The sequence below is a fragment of the Natator depressus genome, chromosome 14 (assembly GCF_965152275.1).
Source record: "Natator depressus isolate rNatDep1 chromosome 14, rNatDep2.hap1, whole genome shotgun sequence".
Lineage (NCBI taxonomy): Eukaryota > Metazoa > Chordata > Testudines > Cheloniidae > Natator > Natator depressus.
The window spans coordinates 47,364,426-47,383,277 of record NC_134247.1 but is presented as its reverse complement, the minus strand read 5'-3'; the positions used below and the strand labels follow the sequence as shown (position 1 = coordinate 47,383,277).

Sequence of the window (18,852 nt, the reverse complement as noted above, 5' to 3'; positions counted from 1 at the left end):
GCCTCCTCTGCCCCTCCGGGCGCTTCCCACAGCGAGTCCGCCCAGGCGGGGTCCTGGGGAAGCCAGAGGGTCCTGCCCCCCAACTCCGCAGTCAGACGGGACTCTCAGCCAGCCAGTAAAACAGAAGGTTTATTAGATGACAGGAACATGGTCTAACACAGAGCTTGCAAGTGCAGAGAACAGGACCCCTCAGCTGGGTCCATTTTGGGGGGCCGTGAGCCAGACAACCACGTCTGCCCTTCACTCCATGTCTCCAGCCAGCCCCAAACTGAAACTCCCTCCAGCCCCCCCTCCTCTGGGCTTTGTCCCTTTCCCAGGCCAGGAGGGCACCGGATTCCTTTGTTCTCCAACCCTTTAGCTCTCACCTCGCAGGGGGGAAGGGCCAGGACATCAGGTGCCAGGAAACAGGGTGTCGGCCACTCTCTGTGTCCAGACCCCTGCACACACCTGCCCTCTAGGGCTCTGCAGTGATCATACACCCTCACCCCACCCCCTAGATACTTAAGAACTGCCTAGGGGAAACTGAGGCACCCCCACACTATTCAGAGGAAACATTAAGAACAGTCCCACTTCGTCACAGCCCCACCCTGGAAGAAGTTTATTGGATGGCACAGACCAGCACCGGCTTTCTGCGGATCCTGGATCCCAGCGATCCCATGGTGCCCCCAAATGTCCAACGTCCCCTGAACGTCCCAGAGGGAGAAGAATCCCACCCCCCACCCAGAGCCCCGATCTCCCAGGGCCCCGATCCAGTCCTGCCCTCGGGGCCCTCAGCCCTGGAGCCAGGCACGGATCCAGCCCCAAGGTCCATGTCCCCAGGAGACGGGCCGATGCCCACGCCTGGGCCGGTGCTGCCCCCTGAGGCCCTGGACTCCCCTGGTCTAACGTCCTGGTAGACTCTGGAAGGAGAGAGCAGAGCGGATGAGTTATGGGGTGTAACGGTCCCACCCCCACCCCAGAGAGGGAGAGGACTCACCTGCGTCTGCTCCTCCACAGCACCACGGCCACGGCGGCTACGGCCAGAGCCCCCAGGGTGATGCCCACGGCCAGGCCAGGGACCCAGCGTCTGCCCTGCTCTGTAAAATACAGGGGGTGACGCAGCGGGAACAGGCCCACTCCACACAGATCTCTTCACCCTGTCCCATTCGCGCTTCCTTCGGCCCCCACCCTGCTCCCGCACCCCAGTCCTGTCCCATCCCCCTCAGCTCCTCCATCCTCTTCCCCCCTGGTCCATCCCTCCACTCTCCCCTTCTACCTCCCTCCCCCCAATCCTGCTGCCTGGACCCACCCCCGTCCCACTCAGAACGTGCAGGAAAAGCCCCAGAGACCACGACCGCACCCCCAACCCTGGGGACGCGCACCTACCCCAGGGGATCAGCAGGCTCTGGCCCCCCAGGCTGCTGTGCTCCACCCGGCAGGCATAGCTGTGCCCGTCGCCCGGCCCCACGGCCAGGGAGCTGCGGAGCTGGTAGGTGAGGTCCGCGTTGGGCAGGATCCCGCTGGAGCTCAGCCGCCCGCCCGGCGCCACCTCCTCCCCGTCCTGCAGCCAGGCCACGCGGATGGGCCAGGGGTAGAAACCGGTGACCCGGCAAACCAGCAGTAACGGCGCGGGGGTCCCGGCTGGGGGAGGCGCTCGGGCAAACACCACGGCGACCGGCCGCTCTGAGACAGGGGAGAGAGACGGGGCGGGGGAGAGGGACGATTCAGTCTGAGCCTCAGGGACTCACTCGCCAAGCCCAGCTCCATCCCCCGGGGTCAGGCGTTGGCCCCACTGTCCTGGCCAGGCCTCAGTTCTGCCCCCTGCAGTTACCAGTGGTGACAGAATCGCCCTTCACTTCCTGTCCTAAACGGCTGTGCAGTGCGGCTATGAAATGGCTACGGTGCTCCACCCCAGCTATAGCTGCATTTGTACACCAGGCAAGGGGTCCCTGGATAAACAGCCCCGCACTTGACGCCAGAGGTGGCTGCATCTCAGCGAGCAGGGAATGGTGACCAGCCTCACCTTGCCTCTCCAGAGACTCTTTCCCGTACGCGACAAACGTCCTGAGCAGATAGATGCAAGTTATTCTAAAAAAAAACTGAAGCCTGGCGGATGCGCTCTTATCCCAGTTGAGAAGGTCCCGGGCGTGGAGCGCCAGCTTATCCTCCGAACGAGCGACCCAGGTGCCCACGTCCACCTCAAAGCTCACAACGCCCTCGCCGTTCCCCGCAGCGTCATAGAATCCCCTCGAGGTGCCGTTGGGGTGCAGCTCGCAGCCGAGGGAGGCCTGGGTAACAAAGGGGTCTGGAGCAGGAAGGGCAGGGGGGATGAGGAGGGGCATCTGGAGGTTACCCGGGGGGGCAGAAATCGAGAGACGGGGGAATAAAGGTGCGTGATAGGTGCCATGAGGCTGTTTGGCCACAAGACAGCGGCAGGATTGTGGGGTGGCCCTGGCTGGAGTTACGGGTACGTTGCCATTTCTGTTTAAAATTGATTGTTCGAAGTGCTCTGAGGCTCACGTGCAGCCCGATTGGCTCGAAAATCGCTGCGTTACATCGGGGCCTGAGGCAGAGGCTGTCGTGCAAATTTGGGGTCCCTTGGTCACGGGGTTCCTGAGATACAGACCCCCGCCCACATGACCTGCTTTCAAAGGGTCAGGCTCCATGTCAGGAAAGACCCGGAGCCTCGGCTCAGGGAGTGGGACGCGGGGCCTTTCCCCTCTGGGGGCCACCGGCTCCAATCAGCCGAAGGGCCAGGGACTGGCTGTCTTTACCCCGCCGACACACTCAGTGGCTGTGTTGAGTGTGTCAGTTCTCAGCACACACCCACCTCCCAGTAGGTGTGGGGAGGGATCCCCTCAGCCCGCTCCGTACTCACAGCCCATTCCCTGCTGCTGAGCTATTCTGCTCACTGTGAGGATGAAGTCGGACAGGGAGCGATGGATCAGCAGCTCCAGGTCCTGCCACTGCTTCGGGGTCAGGCCCCGCTGGGCCCAGGGCTGCAGGAAGCGGACCTGGCAGGTGCTGCAGTCCAGGGAGTGGGTCTCCAGGTCGCCCAGCAGGGCCTTCAGCTCCATGTCCGCGGAGCTGGCGTTGTGGAATCGGGAGGTTAGGAGCACCCGGAGGGTGACAAACCCTGGGAGGACAGGAGGGAAGGCTGCAGGGGTGGGGGTAAGAGAAAACAAGTGGAGAACAAAGCGGGTGGGGAGAGAGATTAATGAGTCTCCCGGGCTCCAGAATCTCCCAGCTGAACCCTAACCCGCCTCCCCCTTCTCCTTCACTAGCCCCAGGTGGTGCTTCCCCCCGCCCCGGCTTTACACCATCCCCACTCTCCCAGTAACAAAAATGGCGGGGGGGGTCCCCACTTACCGGCCCGGGCCCCCCATGCCCAGGGGAGGAGCAGCAGAGGGAGCAGCATCCTGGCAGGGGCAGCGGGACCCAGGCTGTGGCAGGTGTCAGGGCAGCGGGACGAGGGGTCCAGAGTCGCCCACATGCTGTATGTTCCTACCCAGGGCACACCCCTCTCTGCCAACTTCTCTCTTTGTCTGTCCCTGCTCAGCTCCGTCCCCGCAGCTGCCAGCCCCGAGCCAATCAGGGCAGAGGGAGTCGGGGAGCGGAGGCAGCGCAGGAGGGGGATCCCCGACCGCAAGATCAGAACCAGGCCCTGTCCCCGGGTCAGTGCGTGTGTGTGACGCCCCCTCCATCTCCTCCAGCCTGGGGTACCACTCCTCACAGCCCAGCCCCTAGCGCCGCCCTGGGGCAATGGGGCCAGCCCTGGCTGCCCGGAGAGAGCCCCCTGCTGCCCCCCGCCCCGCTCCCTGCAGCCCAGCCCCCCAGTACCGCCCTGGGGCAATGGGGCCAGCCCTGACTGCCCGGAGAGAGCCCTCTGCTGCCCCCCGCCCCGCTCCCTGCAGCCCAGCCCCCCAGTACCGCCCTGGGGCAATGGGGCCAGCCCTGACTGCCCGGAGAGAGCCCCCTGCTGCCCCCCGCCCCGCTCCCTGCAGCCCAGCCCCCCAGTACCGCCCTGGGGCAATGGGGCCAGCCCTGACTGCCCGGAGAGAGCCCTCTGCTGCCCCCCGCCCCGCTCCCTGCAGCCCAGCCCCCCAGTACCGCCCTGGGGCAATGGGGTCAGCCCTGACTGCCCGGGGAGAGCCCCCTGCTGCGCCGCGCCCCGCCCCGCTCCCTGCAGCCCAGCCCCCCAGTACTGCCCTGGGGCAATGGGGCCAGCCCTGACTGCCTGGGGAGAACCCCCTGCTGCCCCGCTCCCTGCAGCCCAGCCCCTAGCGCCGCCCTGGGGCAATGGGGCCAGCCCTGGCTGCCCGGAGAGAGCCCCCTGCTGCCCCCCGCCCCGCTCCCTGCAGCCCAGCCCCTAGCACCGCCCTGGGGCAATGGGGCCAGCCCTGTCAGCCCGGGGAGAGCCCCCTGCTCCCCCCGCCCTGCTCCCTGCAGCCCAGCCCCCCAGTACCGCCCTGGGGCAATGGGGCCAGCCCTGACTGCCCGGGGAGAGCCCCCTGCTGCCCCCCGCCCCGCTCCCTGCAGCCCAGCCCCTAGCACCGCCCTGGGGCAATGGGGCCAGCCCTGGCTGCCCGGGAAGAGCCCCCTGCTGCCCCCCGCCCCGCTCCCTGCAGCACGGCCCCCCAGTACCGCCCTGGGGCAATGGGGCCAGCCCTGGCTGCCCGGGGAGAGTGCCCCAGCCCCCGGTAGGGCCAGATTCACACATAGGCAAACTAGGCGGGTAACTAAGGCTCCAATCTGTGGCGGGACCGAAAACGATCAGCGTCCTGCCCCTCCCCGCGCCGAGGGGCGCTGCCCGCCCATCGCTGCAGCCTGGCCCCACGCCCCAACCGTGGCCCCGTGGGGCGGGTGTTCGGAGGGGGATTCCCCCCCCCACTCATCCCACACGGGGGCTAGGGCTGGCTGCCCCGGGGTGAACAAAGGAGATGGGGCATGGGGGGTCACTCCCTGCCTGCCCCTCCCAGTAGTCCCTCCCCTCTCTCAGTAGCCCCGCCCCCTCCCTGGCCTCTTTCCTATTAGCCACTCCCCCTTTCTGCCCCTTCCTCCAGTTCGCTAGCCACGCCCACTCTGGGGCCCCGCCTCCCCATGCTCCTCCCCGCCCCGTCCCCCTCCCGGGCTCCGCCCTTCCCCTCACCCCTTCAGGCAGGTCAGCCAATCAGGACGCGCTGCCCTGTGGCCGCATCAGTAGTTGCCAGGAGGAGTCAGCCTGAGCCGCAAAAGGCGGGAAGGAGGAAAAAAGGCGGGAAGTGCCCGGGGGGGGGGAGGTGGCTCAACGCTCCAAAGGCCCCAGAGAGCAACTGTCACCTGAGGGAGGGGGAGGGGCCAACTGTCACCTGAGAGGGAGGGGCCAACTGTCACCTGAGGGAGGGGGAGGGACCAACTATCACCCCTCAGTGCTGGGCTATGGACAGGCCGGGGTGTTATTGTAGGGTCGCTGGGGAGCGCTGGGCTGTGGACAGGCTGGGGGGTTATTGTAGGGTCGCTGGGGAGCGCTGGGCTGTGGACAGGCCGGGGTGTTATTGTAGGGTCGCTGGGGAGCGCTGGGCTGTGGACGGGCTGGGGTGTTATTGTAGGGTCGCTGGGGAGCGCTGGGCTGTGGACGGGCTGGGGTGTTATTGTAGGGTCGCTGGGGAGCGCTGGGTGGTGGACAGGCTGGGGTGTTATTGTAGGGTCGCTGGGGAGCGCTGGGCTGTGGACAGGCTGGGGGGTTATTGTAGGGTCGCTGGGGAGCGCTGGGCTGTGGACAGGCTGGGGTGTTATTGTAGGGTCGCTGGGGAGCGCTGGGCTGTGGACGGGCTGGGGTGTTATTGTAGGGTTGCTGGGGAGCTCTGGGCGATGGACAGGCTGGGGTGTTATTGTAGGGTCGCTGGGGAGCGCTGGGCTGTGGACAGGCTGAGGTGTTATTGTAGGGTCGTTGGGGAGCGCTGGGCTGTGGACAGGCCGGGGTGTTATTGTAGGGTCGCTGGGGAGCACTGGGCTGTGGAGAGGCCGGGGTGTTATTGTAGGGTCGCTGGGGAGCGCTGGGCCGTGGACAGGCTGGGGTGTTATTGTAGGGTCGCTGGGGAGCGCTGGGCCGTGGACAGGCTGGGGTGTTATTGTAGGGTCACTGGGGAGCGCTGGGCTGTGGAGAGGCTGGGGTGTTATTGTAGGGTCGCTGGGGAGCGCTGGGCTGTGGAGAGGCTGGGGTGTTATTGTAGGGTCGCTGGGGAGCGCTGGGCTGTGGACAGGCTGGGGTGTTATTGTAGGGTCGCTGGGGAGCGCTGGGCGGTGGAGAGGCTGGGGGGTTATTGTAGGGTCGCTGGGGAGCGCCGGGCTGTGGACAGGCTGGGGTGTTATTGTAGGGTCGCTGGGGAGCGCCGGGCTGTGGACAGGCTGGGGTGTTATTGTAGGGTCGCTGGGGAGCGCTGGGCCGTGGACAGGCTGGGGTGTTATTGTAGGGTCGCTGGGGAGCGCTGGGCGGTGGACAGGCCGGGGTGTTATTGTAGGGTCGCTGGGGAGCGCTGGGCTGTGGACAGGCCGGGGTGTTATTGTAGGGTCGCTGGGGAGCGCTGGGCTGTGGAGAGGCCGGGGTGTTATTGTAGGGTCGCTGGGGAGCGCTGGGCTGTGGACGGGCTGGGGTGTTATTGTAGGGTCGCTGGGGAGCGCTGGGCTGTGGACAGGCCGGGGTGTTATTGTAGGGTCGCTGGGGAGCGCTGGGTGGTGGACAGGCTGGGGTGTTATTGTAGGGTCGCTGGGGAGCGCTGGGCTGTGGACAGGCTGGGGGGTTATTGTAGGGTCGCTGGGGAGCGCTGGGCTGTGGACAGGCTGGGGTGTTATTGTAGGGTCGCTGGGGAGCGCTGGGCTGTGGACGGGCTGGGGTGTTATTGTAGGGTCGCTGGGGAGCTCTGGGCGATGGACAGGCTGGGGTGTTATTGTAGGGTCGCTGGGGAGCGCTGGGCTGTGGACAGGCTGAGGTGTTATTGTAGGGTCGCTGGGGAGCGCTGGGCTGTGGACAGGCCGGGGTGTTATTGTAGGGTCGCTGGGGAGCACTGGGCTGTGGAGAGGCCGGGGTGTTATTGTAGGGTCGCTGGGGAGCGCTGGGCCGTGGACAGGCTGGGGTGTTATTGTAGGGTCGCTGGGGAGCGCTGGGCCGTGGACAGGCTGGGGTGTTATTGTAGGGTCACTGGGGAGCGCTGGGCTGTGGAGAGGCTGGGGTGTTATTGTAGGGTCGCTGGGGAGCGCTGGGCTGTGGAGAGGCTGGGGTGTTATTGTAGGGTCGCTGGGGAGCGCTGGGCTGTGGACAGGCTGGGGTGTTATTGTAGGGTCGCTGGGGAGCGCTGGGCGGTGGAGAGGCTGGGGGGTTATTGTAGGGTCGCTGGGGAGCGCCGGGCTGTGGACAGGCTGGGGTGTTATTGTAGGGTCGCTGGGGAGCGCCGGGCTGTGGACAGGCTGGGGTGTTATTGTAGGGTCGCTGGGGAGCGCTGGGCCGTGGACAGGCTGGGGTGTTATTGTAGGGTCGCTGGGGAGCGCTGGGCGGTGGACAGGCCGGGGTGTTATTGTAGGGTCGCTGGGGAGCGCTGGGCTGTGGACAGGCCGGGGTGTTATTGTAGGGTCGCTGGGGAGCGCTGGGCTGTGGAGAGGCCGGGGTGTTATTGTAGGGTCGCTGGGGAGGGCTGGGCTGTGGACAGGCCGGGGTGTTATTGTAGGGTCGCTGGGGAGCGCTGGGCTGTGGACAGCCTGGGGTGTTATTGTAGGGTCGCTGGGGAGCGCTGGGCGGTGGACAGGCTGGGGTGTTATTGTAGGGTCGCTGGGGAGCGCTGGGCCGTGGACAGGCTGGGGTGTTATTGTAGGGTCGCTGGGGAGCGCTGGGCTGTGCACGGGCCGGGGTGTTATTGTAGGGTCGCTGGGGAGCGCTGGGCTGTGGACAGGCCGGGGTGTTATTGTAGGGTCGCTGGGGAGCGCTGGGCTGTGGACAGGCTGGGGTGTTATTGTAGGGTCGCTGGGGAGCGCTGGGCTATGGACAGGCCGGGGTGTTATTGTAGGGTCGCTGGGGAGCGCTGGGCTGTGGACAGGCTGGGGTGTTTGTGACGAAGTGGGACTGTTCTTAATGTTTCCTCCGAATATTGTGGGGGTGCCTCAGTTTCCCCTATGCAGTTCTTAAGTATCTAGGTGGTGGGGTAAGGGTGTATGATCACTGCAGAGCCCTAGAGGGCAGGTGTGTGCAGGGGTCTGGACACAGAGAATGGCCGACACCCTGTCTCCTGGCAACTGATGGCCTGGCCCTTCCCCCCTGCAAGGTGGGAGCTAAAGGGTTGGAGAACAAAGGAATCAGGTGACCTCCTGGCCCGGGAAAGGAACAAAGCCCAGAGGAGGAGGGGCTGGAGGGAGTTTCAGTTTGGGGCTGGCTAGGACATGGAGTGAAGGGCAGACGTGGTTGTCTGGCTCACTGCCCTCCAGAATGGACCCAGCTGAGGGGTCCTGTTCTCTGCACCTGCAAGCTCTGTTTTAGACCATGTTCCTGTCGTCTAATAAACCTCTGTTTTACTGGCTGGCTGAGAGTCCCGTCTGACTGCGAAGTTGGGGTGCAGGACCCTCTGGCTTCCCCAGGACCCAGCCTGGGCGGTCTCGCTGTGGGAAGCACACGGAGGGGCAGAGGATGCGGAATGCTCCGAGGTCAGACCCAGGAAGGTTGAAGCTGTGTGAGCTGTTTGCCCTGCGGACAGGCTGCTCACCGGAAGGCGACTGCCCCAGAGTCCTGACTGGCTTCATGGGGAGCAGTTCCAGAGCATCGCCCGGGCACTCCGTGACAACTGGTGTCAGCGGTGGGATCTACTGCACCCCGTGGATGGCGCTTCCTGCAGTAAGTGACTGGGGAGCAGTAAAACAAAGGGGGATTGATGGGGACTAGGCGTGCTGAAGATTCAGAGAGAGACGGTTTCAGGGGGCGGTTAACCCCTAGGATTGTGTGACCAGAGAAAAGGACTTTTGCAGTAACAGGGTCCCCCGGGGGACTGCAGCGAGCGGTCGCAGGGGCGGAGGAGTCTGCAGCTCGACCCTGGCAAAGAGGTGGTGACCTCGAGAAGGGCTGGCACACGAGGGGTTCTCCCTGGAAACCGTGGGGAGCTGAGAGCACACAGGCCTGTGAGTCCACAACAACTTGGGAAGAGCGGAGTGATGGCCTGTCACCGTCTCCTGAAGAAGGACATTGTAACCCTGTGCAGAAAGAGAGGGTTGAGCATTGGAAAGTTCACCAAAGCACAGTTAATCGTGCAGCTGGAGGAGGATGACCGCTCTAAGGGACAGATTCCTGACCCCAAATGGGGCTATAGCAGGATCTGGGAGCAGCTGGAGTGGGAGCCAGGCATCGCCAAGACTCCTGTCCCCGACCAGACGAGGGTCTTCACGATCGGGTTCCCCATCCGGGGATCGGAGATGGACGGGATTGGAGCTGAGTCCGAGAGAGCTAGAGGACCGTGAGAGACAGCGAGGGACCGAGAAAGAGCTGCAGAAGCAGCAGCAGCATGAGCTGGCGGTGGGGGAGCGGAGAGGCCTAGGGAACCTCCCCGGGGTGAGTGGGGATAGACCCCGGGGGGCCAGTTCCGCAGGGAACCTCGAGACTAAATTGCTGCCCCTGGTTAAGGAGGGGGGGGATGTGGATGCCCACCTCACTGCCTTTGAGCAGGCTGGCGATTTGAACCAGGGGGATCCTGCGGAAAAGCCCCGGTGTCTAGCTCCCTTGCTGGGTCCCAAGGCCGTAGACTCCGTCAGCCAGATGGGTGGGGAGGTGGACAGGCTCCCACTCCTGACCCCAACCTATATGTCTGTGTGGAGTTTCCTGGGGCCAGGCCCCTCGGACCCCCAGTGGGAGCGGAAGGTGATGGTCAATGGGGAGACATTCCTGGGGTGGCGAGATCCTGGGACAGAGAGAACTGTTGTCAGGCCCTGGGTGGTGCAGCCTCAGAGGTTGAGGGGCTATGTGAGCTGGGTGAGGGTCCCAGGGATGAAGCCCCTCACCCTGCCTATGGCCCAGATCCCTGTGCAGACCCAGGAGGGGTGGGGCTGGCTGGTCGTTGGGGTGCTCCAGGATACCAGCTGCGAGACCCTGTTGTGGGGTGACTGTGTCTCTTTGGGACAGGATCCAGGCCCTGCTCCTGTAACGGCCAAGGGTTTGAATTTGAATCCAGGGAACCAATCGGTGGAGAGGGAAAAGGTCAGTGAAAATGCAGATGACCTGGCTGGCAGCAGGGAGGAGCCGCTAGGCTCAGGCTACCTACCTGCCTGTAACCAGACCCCTGGGGCTGGGTGGGACAGAGAGATGCTCCCTGCGCCCTTGCACTCTGGAGAGGGGGCTCAGGCTGGCTCTGTTGCAGTGAGGAAAGCAGCGAGCTCGCTGCCTACCCCCACTGGCACAGGAAGGGCAGCACTGAGCACAGTGGGAGCTGAGACCCCAGCTGAGTGGGGGGAGACACAGGCAGGGCAGGGGATCTGTTGGGAGTGGCAAGGTGCTTGGTAAGGAAAGTTTGGATGAGCCTAGGCAGCCTTGTGAGCTGATGGCTGTGTCTAGTCAACAGTGTGGGAAGGCGAGGAGGGTGGAAGATGAGTGTCCCTGGACCTTACCTGTTAAGCTGGGTGGAGAATTGGGACAGTGAAGGAAACATGCCTGTGTCTGTCAGGGGTGTTGACTTGCCTATGGAGGGAGCTACCCCAGTCTCCAAGCAGTTGTCTGTGACCAGCCTTGTGTGCTGGGACAAGGGGAATGAGATCCCAAGCTGTGTGTCCGGTAAAGGAGAAAGTGTGTCCGGCTCTTCTTGGTCTGTGGAGCAGACAGAAGGGGCCTTGCAGCCTGTGATGGTTGAGCGTCATGCAGTTGACTCAGAGTTGGTTCTGGATTCAGCTAAAGCCCAGGAAGGGAAGGGTCCTAAGTTTGTGTCTGCTCAGGAGAATGGCCCTGTAACTAGGTCGCATCCAGTTAGTGTCTATGTAAAATCCCAGAGACCAGACAATTCTGGTGCTTGTATTTTGCCTGTTACTCGTGTGTGGTTGGGAAAGGGTGTCGCAACTCTGTCTAATCAGGGTGAGATCCTAGCCAGGGCACAAGGAGAGCGTGAAGGTGATGTGATTGTGTTACCTATGGAGGGTGTGGAAACCTGTAGCAAGAAGGAAAAGATTCCTGAACTTGTGTGTGGCAAAGGGAAGGAGAAGGCTTCTGACCTTTTATCTAGGAAGTCTGTCAGTTTGCCTGAAAGGGGATTGTGTAGGTATCCGCCGGATGGGCCAGAGGTAATTCTGGATGTAAGGGAGACCCAGAAAGAGTCTGTTGTTGCTCAGGAACGTGTTCCTCTAGAGCAAGCCCTAGGTAAAGAGGGTAAGAGCAGAATTTCTGGGAGGGGTGAATTGTTGCATAGAAAAGCCCTAGGGAAAGGAATCCTCATGGAGTCTTTGCAAGCAGTTTACTGCAACTGAAGGGTGTGAAAGTGATTTAATCAAGAAAGTTTCAGTTCCTAACAGCCAGAAATTTTCTGTTGTGAATGGATCCACTGACTGTCCTGTTGAAAGACCCAGTGTGGATAGCTTTGAGAAGGTCTCAGATGGAGTGAAAGCTGTTAAGAAACTTAAACAGTCCTATAACCAAGTGGCTGTGTTTGGCCAGCTTGTTGGGGAGAAGACCCAATCCAAGTTTGACCCACTGGGGTTTTGGGGTGGCCAAAGGGCACGGGCCGCAGAAACCTTCCCACATGCGGCCTGCGAGTGCTATCGACCACCCCCGACCTAAGGGAGGGCGTGAAACTGGAAGGGCCTGGTGTAACTCCTACCAAGGAATGGCAGAGACGCTGAGGCATCCATGGGAACGTTGGTGGCTTCGAACTTCCCCAGGTCACCGGCTAAAGTGACCCCGCTCAGTTCGACCTCGAAGGGGGAGAGATGTGACGAAGTGGGACTGTTCTTAATGTTTCCTCCGAATATTGTGGGGGTGCCTCAGTTTCCCCTATGCAGTTCTTAAGTATCTAGGTGGTGGGGTAAGGGTGTATGATCACTGCAGAGCCCTAGAGGGCAGGTGTGTGCAGGGGTCTGGACACAGAGAATGGCCGACACCCTGTCTCCTGGCAACTGATGGCCTGGCCCTTCCCCCCTGCAAGGTGGGAGCTAAAGGGTTGGAGAACAAAGGAATCAGGTGACCTCCTGGCCCGGGAAAGGAACAAAGCCCAGAGGAGGAGGGGCTGGAGGGAGTTTCAGTTTGGGGCTGGCTAGGACATGGAGTGAAGGGCAGACGTGGTTGTCTGGCTCACTGCCCTCCAGAATGGACCCAGCTGAGGGGTCCTGTTCTCTGCACCTGCAAGCTCTGTGTTAGACCATGTTCCTGTCGTCTAATAAACCTCTGTTTTACTGGCTGGCTGAGAGTCCCGTCTGACTGCGGAGTTGGGGTGCAGGACCCTCTGGCTTCCCCAGGACCCAGCCTGGGCGGTCTCGCTGTGGGAAGCGCACGGAGGGGCAGAGGATGCGGAATGCTCCGAGGTCAGACCCAGGAAGGTTGAAGCTGTGTGAGCTGTTTGCCCTGCGGACAGGCTGCTCACCGGAAGGCGACTGCCCCAGAGTCCTGACTGGCTTCATGGGGAGCAGTTCCAGAGCATCGCCCGGGCACTCCGTGACAGTGTTATTGTAGGGTCGTTGGGGAGCGCTGGGCCGTGGACGGGCTGGGGTGTTATTGTAGGGTTGCTGGGGAGCGCTGGGCTGTGGAGAGGCCGGGGTGTTATTGTAGGGTCGCTGGGGAGCGCTGGGCAGTGGACAGGCTGGGGTGTTATTGTAGGGTCGCTGGGGAGCGCTGGGCTGTGGACAGGCCAGGGTGTTATTGTAGGGTCGCTGGGGAGCGCTGGGCTGTGGACAGGCTGGGGTGTTATTGTAGGGTCGCTGGGGAGCGCTGGGCTGTGGACAGGCTGGGGTGTTATTGTAGGGTCGCTGGGGAGCGCTGGGCTGTGGACAGGCCGGGGTGTTATTGTAGGGTCGCTGGGGAGCGCTGGGCTGTGGACAGGCTGGGGTGTTATTGTAGGGTCGCTGGGGAGCGCTGGGCTGTGGACAGGCTGGGGTGTTATTGTAGGGTCGCTGGGGAGCGCTGGGCTGTGGACAGGCCGGGGTGTTATTGTAGGGTCGCTGGGGAGCGCTGGGCAGTGGACAGGCCGGGGTGTTATTGTAGGGTCGCTGGGGAGCGCTGGGCTGTGGACGGGCCGGGGTGTTATTGTAGGGTCGCTGGGGAGCGCTGGGCTGTGGACGGGCTGGGGTGTTATTGTAGGGTCGCTGGGGAGCGCTGGGCTGTGGACGGGCTGGGGGGTTATTGTAGGGTCGCTGGGGAGCGCTGGGCGGTGGACAGGCTGGGGTGTTATTGTAGGGTCGCTGGGGAGCGCCGGGCTGTGGACAGGCTGGGGTGTTATTGTAGGGTCGCTGGGGAGCGCTGGGCCGTGGACAGGCTGGGGTGTTATTGTAGGGTCGCTGGGGAGCGCTGGGCTGTGGACAGGCCGGGGTGTTATTGTAGGGTCGCTGGGGAGCGCCGGGCTGTGGACAGGCTGGGGGGTTATTGTAGGGTCGCTGGGGAGCGCCGGGCTGTGGACAGGCTGGGGTGTTATTGTAGGGTCGCTGGGGAGCGCCGGGCTGTGGACAGGCTGGGGGGTTATTGTAGGGTCGCTGGGGAGCGCCGGGCTGTGGACAGGCTGGGGTGTTATTGTAGGGTCGCTGGGGAGCGCTGGGCTGTGGACAGGCCGGGGTGTTATTGTAGGGTCGCTGGGGAGCGCCGGGCTGTGGACAGGCTGGGGTGTTATTGTAGGGTCGCTGGGGAGCGCTGGGCTGTGGACAGGCTGGGGTGTTATTGTAGGGTCGCTGGGGAGCGCCGGGCTGTGGAGAGGCCGGGGTGTTATTGTAGGGTCGCTGGGGAGCGCCGGGCTGTGGACAGGCTGGGGGGTTATTGTAGGGTCGCTGGGGAGCGCTGGGCTGTGGACAGGCTGGGGTGTTATTGTAGGGTCGCTGGGGAGCGCTGGGCTGTGGACAGGCTGGGGTGTTATTGTAGGGTCGCTGGGGAGCGCCGGGCTGTGGAGAGGCTGGGGTGTTATTGTAGGGTCGCTGGGGAGCGCTGGGCTGTGGACGGGCTGGGGTGTTATTGTAGGGTCGCTGGGGAGCGCTGGGCGGTGGACAGGCTGCGATGTTATTCTAGGGTTGCTGGCGAGTGCTGGGGCTGTATACAGGTGTCATGGAGTGTGGGGGAGTCCGGGCCCTGCACCCCTCTTCCTGGGATTCACTGTGATTCCTGGGATTCTCAGCCAGCCAGTAAAACAGAAGGTTTATTGGACAACGGGAACAGTCTCAAACAGAGCTTGTGGGTACAACCAGGACCTCACGGTCAAGTCCTTCGGGGGGGGAGGGCAGGGAGCTTAGACCGCAGCCCTGGGGATCCCTGCAATACCCCACACACAGGGCTGGTTGCGGTGCCGAGGCAGGCCAATGCAATGGGGGAGAAACACCCCATCATGTCCCTGATCAGGAAGCTGCTGCCCCGGGAGCAGGGCTATGCGGCCATAGAGAAGGCCCTGGGTGTGCTCTTAACAGGCTGCAGCCGGATCTCTTTGGGGCCACTTCACTGTGCACACAGACCACTCGCCCTGCCACGGCTGAACCAGATGAGAGGGGCCAATGCCAAGCTCCTGAGGTGGAGTCTGTCCTTCCAGGATTATGAGGTGAGAGTGGTGCTTTGTCCCGGAGAGGGAGGCCTGAACTTCCCCAGGTCACTGGCTAAGGTGACCCTGCTCAGTTCGATCTCCAAGCTGGGAGAGATGTGAACGTGACGTTCTGCGTGTAATATCATATCTCATTGACAGGTGACAGGGCCAGAAAGAGTTAATTAACTCACAGACTGACCTGACCCAGGGCTGAACTGTAAAGACTGGTTAGGAAGAGATGGAAATGAAGAGAGCTTTGAAATGCAGCCGGCATTGTTAGAGATGGAAGGGTAGATGTTTGCTCAGGTCTTGTGATGTCAGCAAACAAGTCTTGTCTATGGCTGTGGCTTTGATCCAAAGATCAAAAAGGAGTATTACTATTTAGGAAGACACTGGAGGGAACTAGTAATATTGTCTGGTTTCAGAGTAGCAGCCGGGTTAGTCTGTATTCGCAAAAAGAACAGGAGGACTTGTGGCACCTTAGAGACTAACCAATTTATTTGAGCATGAGCTTTCGTGAGCTACAGCTCACTGCATCGGATGCATAAAGTGGAAAATGCAGTGAGGAGGTTTTTATACACACAGACCATGAAAAAATGGGTGTTTATCACGTCAAAAGGTTTTCTCTCCCCCCACCCCGCTCTCCTGCTGGTAATAGCTCACCTTACCTGATCACTCTCGTTACGCTGTGTATGGTAACCCCCATTGTTTCATGTTCTCTGTGTATATAAATCTCCCCACTGTATTTTCCACTAAATGCATCTGATGAAGTGAGCTGGAGCTCAGGAAATTTTATGCTCAAATAAATTGGTTAGTCTCTAAGGTGCCACAAGTCCTCCTTTTCTTTTTGCGGATACAGACTAACCCGGCTGCTACTCTGAAACCTGTCATTGTTATGTTGTATGTGAGCCTGTGTGAGTCTTACTGTTTTGCATGAAAGCTGTGTGTGCCTCAGTTTCCCTGTGTATTGCACCAATGTCTAGGTGGTGGGAACAAGGGGGTGTGACTGGCGGGTGCTGCTCCAGCTGTCTGCAGGGATGCTATGGCCGCCCCTTCCTAACCTGAGACCCAGGAGGGGTCTGCGACCAGGTGACTCTTGGCCTGGGAAGCGGGACAAAGGCCGGAGGAGCAGCGGGCCGGGCAGGGGCCAGGCAGCTGGAAGCGAGGCAGTCTCTGCTGGCTTGGGGCGCAGGGGGAGGGCCAGAGTCCTGGCTCTGGGCTCCCCTCCCCCCAAGATGGACTTGGCTGAAAGTCACTGATTTCTGTGCTAACAAGTTCTGTCGACTAATAAACCTTCTGTTTTCCTGGCTGGCTGAGAGTCACGTCTGACTGCGGAGTTGGGGGGCAGGACCCTCTGGCTTCCCCGGGAGCCCCACCCGGGCGGACTCGCTGCGGGAAGCGCATGGTGGGGCAGGGGATGCTGAATGCTCCGAGGTCAGACCCAGGAAGGGGGAAGCCGGGGGAGCTGTGTGTCCTGCAGACAGGCTGCTCCCAGAGAGGAGGCTCCCCCAGAGTCCTGACTGGCTTCGTAGGGAGCACGTCCAGAGCATCGCCCAGGGACTCTGTGACAAAGAGAAACTGCAACTTACCCTTAACTCCAGCCAGGGCCGCCCCACAATCCCGCTGCCCACGTGTGGCCCAACATCCTCATGGCACTTGACATTATGTCTTTACTCCCCCATCTCTCTATTTCTGCCCCCTCCTGGGACCTCCGGACACCCCTCCTCATCCTCCTGCCCTTCCTGTTCCAGACCCCTCGTTACCCAGGACTCCCTCGGCGGCGAGCTGCACCCCAACGGCACCTCGAGGGGATTCGATGACACCGGAGTGAATGGGGAGAACTTCATCAGCTTCGATGCGGACGCAGGCGCCTGGGTCGCTCGGCAGGGGGTAACTGGGTCCACTCTACACCCGGGACCTTCTTATCCAGAATAAGGGCGCACCTATCACGCTTCAGTTTGTCAGAGAACGACGTGTGTCAATCAGATCAAGAGCTTTCTCCAGCATGGGAAAGAGTCTCTGGAGAGGCAAGGTGAGGCTGGACACCACTCGCTGCCATGCAGCCACCTCTGGGGTGAGGTGTTTGCTTTTTATACAGGGATCCCGCACCCAGTGCTCCTATGCAGCCATCTCTGGGGTTGGACTGGGGGGCTGCCTATACAAAGATCCCTCACCTGGTACTGCCATGCAGCCACCTCTGGGGTGGGTCACGGGGGCTGTTTATCCAGGGACCCCTTGCCTGGTGTACAAATGCAGCTATAGATGGGATGGAGCACCGTAGCCATTTCATAGCCGCACTGCACAGCCGTTTAGGACAGGAAGTGAAGGGCGATTCTGTCACCACTGGTAACTGCAGGGGGCAGAACTGGGGCCTGGCCAGGACAGCGGCCAACGCCTGACCCCGGGGGATGGAGCTGGGCTTGGCGAGTGAGTCCCTGAGGCTCAGACTGAATCGTCCCTCTCCCCCGCCCCATCTCTCCCCCCGTCTCAGAGCGGCCGGTCGCCGTGGTGTTTGCCCGAGCGCCTCCCCCAGTCGGGACCCCCGCGCCGTTACTGCTGGTTTGCCGGGTCACCGGTTTCTACCCCCGGCCCGTCCGCGTGGCCTGGCTGCAGGACGGGGAGGAGGTGGCGCCGGGCGGGCGGCTGAGCTCCAGCGGGATCCTGCCCAACGCGAACCTCACCTACCAGCTGCGCAGCTCCCTGGCCGTGGGGCCGGGCGACGGGCACAGCTACGCCTGCCGGGTGGAGCACAGTAGCCTGGGGGGCCAGAGCCTGCTGATCCCCTGGGGTAGGGGCACGTCCCCAGGGTTGGGGGTGCAGTCGTGGTCTCTGGGGCTTTTCCTGCACGTCCTGAGTGGGACGGGGGTGGGTCCAGGCAGCGGGATTGGGGCGCAGGGAGGCAGAGCAGGTGGGTGTGGGGCGTGGAGATGGATCAGGGGGAGCAGGATGGAGGAGCTGAGGGAAACGGGACAAGATTGGGATGGGGGGGAGCAGGACTAGAGTGGGGGGAAGCTGAGGGGTTGGGAAGGTGGGGGGAGAAGGGGTGGGACTGCGGGAGAGGCGGAGGGAACAGGGCCCATTCTCCTGTCCCGGTTCCCAGTACGGCACCCCCTGTTTTACAGGGCACAGCAGGGGCTGGGGCCCCAGCCTGGTCGTGGGCATCACCTTGGGGGCACTGGCTGTAGCCGCCGTGGCCGTGGTGGTGTGGGGGAGCAGACGCAGGTGAGTCCTCTTCCTCTCGGTGGTGGAGGTGGGGGTGGGACTGTTACACCCCCTAACCCATCCCCTCTGCTCCCCGGGGGAGTCCAGGCCCTGAGCGGCCGGCACCGGCCCAGGCGTGGGCATTGGCCCGTCTCATGGGGACATGGACCTTGGGGCTGGATCTGTGCCCGGCTCCAGAGCTGAGGGCCCCGAGGGCAGGACTGGATCGGGGCCTTGGGAGATCGGGGCCCTGGGTGGGGGGTGGGATTCTCCTCCCTCTGGGACATTCAGGGGATGTTGGACACTTGGGGGAGCTGTGGGATCGCTGGGATCCAGGATCCTCATGGAGCCCACGCTGGCCTGTGCCATTCAATGAACGCTTCAGGGAGGGGCTGCCCAGCGGGTCCCACCAGGGGCTGTAGGAGCCAGGGCCTGGGTGCAGGGGTCAGACACGGCTACATACACCAAGGCGGTGGGCGCGGGTGGGGCATGGGAACCAGAAGGGTCCTGGCAGGGTGTCCAGGCTGAGCTGGGGTGTCCGGGTAGCAAGCGGGTTGCCCATGGGACATAGAGCTGCGTCTGGGCAGCGCCGAGCCCAAGGGGGTCCTGGGTACAACCGGGCTCCCTGGCCCTGTGGTAATACAGCAATAATAACAGTCCTGGCTGGGGAGGGTGTGCCGTAGTGGGGATTTCCCCTTGTTATGTTGTACGTGAGCCTATGTGAGTCTTACTGTTTAACGTGAATGCTGTGTGTGCCTCAGTTTCCCTGTGTATTGCACCGATGACTAGGTGGTGGGAATAAGGGTGTGTGACTTTTGCAGGGGCCAGGCACAGACAGGCTCTCTCCTTGCACAGACGTGCCAGGTCCCTCGTACGGAGCTGGCAATGGGCCGCTTCCGCGATGGTTCCTTCAATTCCCTCGTTTTATCGCTGGCCGCCACTCACTGCCAAGCACCTGCGCTTGCAGCCAACCGTCTGC

General features: G+C 62.5%; 2 protein-coding genes across 2 annotated transcripts; one reads left to right on the top strand and one right to left on the bottom strand.

Moving 5' to 3' along the window:
- Positions 1-495: 495 nt before the first annotated feature.
- Positions 496-3,500, bottom strand: LOC141998371 (antigen-presenting glycoprotein CD1d-like). Its single transcript, XM_074971131.1, has 6 exons — positions 3,349-3,500; positions 2,858-3,136; positions 2,003-2,284; positions 1,366-1,662; positions 977-1,076; positions 496-899 (listed from the first exon to the last, which is right to left on the bottom strand). Exons 1-6 carry the CDS (start codon positions 3,470-3,472, stop codon positions 599-601), a joined length of 1,383 nt encoding a protein of 460 aa, XP_074827232.1. The 5' UTR covers positions 3,473-3,500; the 3' UTR covers positions 496-598.
- An 8,292-nt stretch (positions 3,501-11,792) lies between these two features.
- Positions 11,793-17,898, top strand: LOC141998369 (T-cell surface glycoprotein CD1b-1-like). Its single transcript, XM_074971130.1, is given in 6 exon segments — positions 11,793-12,110; positions 16,424-16,574; positions 16,576-16,633; positions 16,636-16,704; positions 17,164-17,460; positions 17,795-17,898. Coding segments are annotated over 6 exon segments (705 nt in total). The 5' UTR covers positions 11,793-12,084.
- The last annotated feature ends 954 nt before the right edge of the window (positions 17,899-18,852 follow it).

Coding starts and splice junctions, on each gene's coding strand:
- LOC141998371 (XM_074971131.1), bottom strand. CDS start 3,472: ATGTGGGCGACTCTGGACCCCTCGTCCCGCTGCCCTGACACCTGCCAC. Junction 3,137..3,348: donor GGCATGGGGGGCCCGGGCCG/GTAAGTGGGGAC, acceptor CCACCCCTGCAG/CCTTCCCTCCTGTCCTCCCA. Junction 900..976: donor CTGTGGAGGAGCAGACGCAG/GTGAGTCCTCTC, acceptor CTCTCCTTCCAG/AGTCTACCAGGACGTTAGAC.